Genomic DNA, 4988 nt, shown 5'->3' on the forward strand with positions numbered 1-4988 from the left:
TAAAATTGACGCGGAAGAAGTTCGTGGACGAAAGGTAGGCTAGATAGAGGATTATTTCGATTACACTGACTGACCATACCGTTTAATACCGACTTTAAATTTATAGCTCGATGTACCAGCGAAATTTGTGCTGCCAAATTTGCCCCTCAACATGCAAAACATGGGTTGAAATTCAAAATTTTCCCGGGGGGACATGACAAAAAAGCCGGGCCGTACTCGGGGCTCTAGTGGCGCCTGCGGCGCGATGGCTCGCGCCTTCGGCGCTTCATGCGGGGTAAATTTTCAATCAAAATCTCGTCCTCCCCATACGAAATTTCACTCTCTATGATTCACGCCGGGGGGAGGCCTAGGAAAAATTTTTTGAGCCGGGGGGAGGGCCTAGGAAAATTTTTTTTGACCTGGGGGGAGGGCCTAGGAAAAAATTTTTTACGCTACCCCCGGACGACCGGCCCCCCCTCCCCGGTAAATATCGTACAGTCCCTTAGTGGGTCATAGGTCATGATCAACAGTCTGTGTGTAGACACTAGGATAACTTGGGCCTAGTGTGCTATGAGTCTGGCATCCAAGCAACTCCTACAACTTACATTCCCAGAGGATCCTAGGAGCAGATATGAAATGTTGGGTTCATTAATAGGTTAGTTTTATCTGCTGGTGACAGAGGCTTTCCTGGACAGAAGGACATTGACCCTACGCTCTTAAGGTTATTCACCTTACACGCAGTGTGTAAATATTTGACATCAGGAAACCACAGCACGTCGGCAGAGCGTACTGCACCTGCGCAAAACCCGTAATGTATTGTGCATAGCACTTCGGCAGAACGTCTCATATAAGGTTGTATTTGCTCATATAAGGTTAGCATTCCGACAGTAGTTTTCAAATGTTGTGTTGGAAAAGATACCGTCTGCAACAGGCAAAATTCTGATGCAACGGTGACCAAAAATCCAAGGAAAACCGCGAAAATACGGGGTTCTGTGCAGGAGCAGTACATTCTGCTGACGTGCTGGAAACCATGAAACTGTAACAGTTGGGGGGGGGGGTTGTAGGCGCTACCAACTGACCAGCAAAGTTATCCTAGTGTCCCAACTTGAGTCCAGTGTGCTGTGGGTCTGGCACTCAGGCTACTGTATAAGCTGGTAGCTGGGTTCATCATCATCATCATGCCTCCGGATTATACTAATCCGGTGAGATACACTTGATAAAGTTACTCCAGTATGTCCTATCTCTCATGGCAGACACTAATGCAGTCCCTGCGAGACTAGTGTCTCTCTCTAACAATTTAGTAACATGGACAAAAGTGTAGTATAAGGACGTCCTACTCTACGTCTCCCAGTAGGAAGCCATTGTACTAGTCTACCAGCTGGGTTAAACAATTGTTGTTTTTCTGTCATCCCACAGGGCTCTCCCTCAGACGTACCCTTGAACCCAGAGCCAAGACAGCAGATGGTACGAATCAGCCAGGAAATCTGCCTGGGAATTAAAAATGCTATTTTTACCTTGGCTTAGAAGAAGGTTATGTTTGGTGCTATTTGTGTGTGTCTGGCTGGGTGCCTGTGTGTGTTTGGGTTCAGCATAATTGTATACTGAATACCTCTAGATACAGTTAAAGATATCAAATAAAGAGGCTTAAAAAGCCAGAATGACCAGAACTCTGCCCAAGTTGTTGTGTAGTTCATTGTCCACACCATGTAATAATTTTAACAATGTTCCCCCTGTTCCAGATTGAAACTGCAGTGAAATTTCTACAGAATCCCAGAGTCAGACAGAGTGCATTTGCTCAGAGGAGAGCGTTCTTACAAAAGAAAGGTTTGTACTGATATCGTGAAGTCTTCTATCTCTGATTGCCTTGCTTGTTGTTGGAGCTGCATTTTCCCAAATGATCCCTAGTTGGCGCTGTGACTAGGGATTTGCCATATACCAGAAGCAAGATAACACAACTCCATGTTCACTGCAGGTGTACATATTTCTTTTCTTTTTCTTACCTTTTTAGGGCTGACAAATGAAGAAATCCAGTTGGCAATAGAGAAGTCAGGGACAGCTTCCGATGAAACCAACCCTCCACCCCCACCTCCTGCACAAGTGGCACAGTCCACAGCCCCTGTACCTCTACAACCACCTGTTAGTAAGTACTGTACTGTAACATGTACATTCTGACCAGGAATTCAAGAGTCTGTGGTATCTTTGAGTTTATGCTTGAAATATTCATCGCTATCCAATTTTAAAAGCATCCAATACAAGTTCAAGTCAATTTTACTATTTGTATTGTAGGCTGGTTCTAACTATTTATGGTGGGACTTCTAATGCAGCTGCAGTTTGTTTTGGGGCTTTAAGTATGAAATGATTATGAAAATGTGCTATGAAATGGCATTAAATGTCAGTACCAGAATGTTTTTTGTTTTGCCACCTGCATTGCACGCATTAAAAATATTTGAAGACTTACAGTTTTTGGAACTAGTAGTACAACTTTGTGCTTTCACAAGATAGGCACCAAGATTGAATGAAAAGAAAACAAGTTGTGTTCCTGTCCCCTTGGCAGTTGTTCCAGTGTCTCCCTGGTCCAAATGGCGGGACATGGGAGCTGTCATTGTGTTGGTGGGAGGGGCGTTATATGGACTGTACAGACTCTTCCAGGTACGGCACTCACTCACTCACTCACTCACTCACTCACTCACTGACTGAGGGGCGTTATATGGACTGTACAGACTCTTCCAGGTATGGCAATCACTCACTCACTCACTCAATCAAATTTTCATCTCAGTTTTGTGGTTAGATGTCAGTTTACCTGTTTTTGTTTCTTTGGCATGTTATTAGATGAGGTAAAATCCATATTTCCAGTGCAGGGCTTGAAATACTATTTTTGCATACCTGCACAGCTCAAATTTTACCTGCACTAACCTGCATATGCAGGGGTATTTTGTGCTTTTTTTCACCAGCTTAAGAAACCCATTTTGCAGTTAAAGTTAAGAATATTACAACTCAACTGAATACGTTGATTGTTCCAGGCATACCTGGTGCCACTGTGGAAGACCAGACAGGAGGAAAGACAGAGACTGGAGAGGATAGAAGCAGCAGTGACTGAGCTCAGCGCTTCTGTCAACAAAACAGGTGAGTACAGCTGCCAGGAATCATTCCCTGGGGATTTGTTTTTTCAATATCCTTTGATGTGCCTGCATTTCTTTACATCTGCACTGGAACATTGATTATTACCTGCACCAGACAAATTTTACCAGCACCACATTCAATTTAGGAAGTATGGATCATACAGTGTACTTCCTAATAAATTAACTTAAAACTGTTCAGAAACCATTGCCATTGTTTATTTTATGTCATGTCAGAAGAGGTAACAGTTCATGCAAGCAAGGGAAATTCCACATACGCCTACATGTATATGATTTATATTATAAACCCAGAACATGAACCAGTGCAGGTTAGGTGCAGGTTGACATCAGAAATACCTGCACAGCTCCAATTTTACCTGCACTAACCTGCATATACCCAGTACATGGACCAGTGCAGGTTAGGTGCAGGTTGACATCAGAAATATCTGCACAATTTTACCTGCACTAACCTGCATATACCCAGTACATGGACCAGTGCAGGTTAGGTGCAGGTTGACATCAGAAATATCTGCACAATTTTACCTGCACTAACCTGTATATACCCAGTACATGGACCAGTGCAGGCTAGGTGCAGGTAGACATCAGAAATACCTGCACAGCTCCAATTTTTGTCATTCCTTAGCTTGACAAGATTGGAGTTGTACAGTCAAAAATTTGGGTGAGACCAACTTTTTGTGTTGGCTATAGGAGTTCAAACTCATTTCATAATGACTTCTACCAACACAGATGAACTGTCAAGATACGCTCCAATTTTACCAGTTTTGAGCCCTGTACCATGTGTAACTCTCTCCACCTGCTGTAGTTGAGTTGGGATTACACCAATGTAATGCTACAATGTCATGTAGTTTTAGTTGCTGATATCATGTATGATTGTACACCTGCTGTAGTTGGTGAGTTGCAGACCTCCATGGGAGTGGTTCAGCAGGCGCTAACCAAACAGTCAGACAGGGTTCAGGAGATCTCCATGGAACTGGCAGCTGGGAAGGTAGGCAAACATACTACAGGTACAAGTCAGATATTAACCTTTGGAACATAACAGATCACCAAATGGAGCATAACAGATCATTAAGACTGATATTGTTGCATTGACGAGACAAAATAAGACTAGCGATATTGAATATACAAATGTATGTATATTCACTGTACTAACATTCAAGGTAGGCAAACATACTATAAGTACAAGTCAGATACATGTACAAGTCAGATATACTAGTATGTGCAACATGTACATTCAATGTACTAACATTCAAGGTAGGCAAATATACTACAGGTACAAGTCAGATAATATTAACCTTTTCCCTGCTGCCTAACCTTGTAACCAATACAAATTTCAGCAAGAAGATGAAAAGTGCCAAATGGAGCATAACAGATCATTAAGACTGATATTGTTGCATTGACAAGACAGAATAAGACTAGCAATATTGAATATATGTACATTCGCTGTACTAACATTCACTTTTTCTCAGTCCACAGCACGAGTGTTTGAGAGCCAGAGTGTGAGTGAGCTGAAGGCTGAGATTACTTCTCTCAAGGGTCTGCTCCTCAGTAGGTAGGTAACAAAATATTTGACAGATCACTATACATGTAGTAAAGGGAAGAGGAGGAAGACACAGAAATACACATCTTCTTCCTCCCCTTCTCTGAACAAATAAGGTCAATGACCCGGACCAGACGTCTGTCACCATGGTAACTGGTGTTGGGTTACATCATGTTGCAATTTTATAGCAGGAGTTTTTTAGACTCCTGTCTAACCATATATGTGAATGTGTTTGAGTAAGAATTAACAGAGCAGACCATATGTGAAGGAAGGTAAACATTATGCATTTGTTTTGCAAATGTTACCTCTCTAGTGCTTAATATGATTTTTCTTCC

The 4988-nt window shown here is 42.4% G+C and overlaps 1 protein-coding gene across 1 annotated transcript in view; it reads left to right on the top strand.

Annotated features, from left to right (window-relative positions):
* LOC109472730 (peroxisomal membrane protein PEX14-like) overlaps positions 1-4988 on the top strand; it is a 6972-nt gene that overhangs the window by 787 nt on the left and 1197 nt on the right. The window contains 7 exon segments of the mRNA XM_019772581.1: positions 1396-1443; positions 1719-1803; positions 1988-2119; positions 2534-2628; positions 3000-3102; positions 4004-4101; positions 4583-4700. Coding sequence (XP_019628140.1) covers positions 1396-1443; positions 1719-1803; positions 1988-2119; positions 2534-2628; positions 3000-3102; positions 4004-4101; positions 4583-4700 — 679 coding nt within the window.

The sequence above is a fragment of the Branchiostoma belcheri genome, unplaced genomic scaffold (genome assembly GCF_001625305.1).
Source record: "Branchiostoma belcheri isolate BF01 breed outbred unplaced genomic scaffold, Haploidv18h27 scaffold28, whole genome shotgun sequence".
Lineage (NCBI taxonomy): Eukaryota > Metazoa > Chordata > Leptocardii > Amphioxiformes > Branchiostomatidae > Branchiostoma > Branchiostoma belcheri.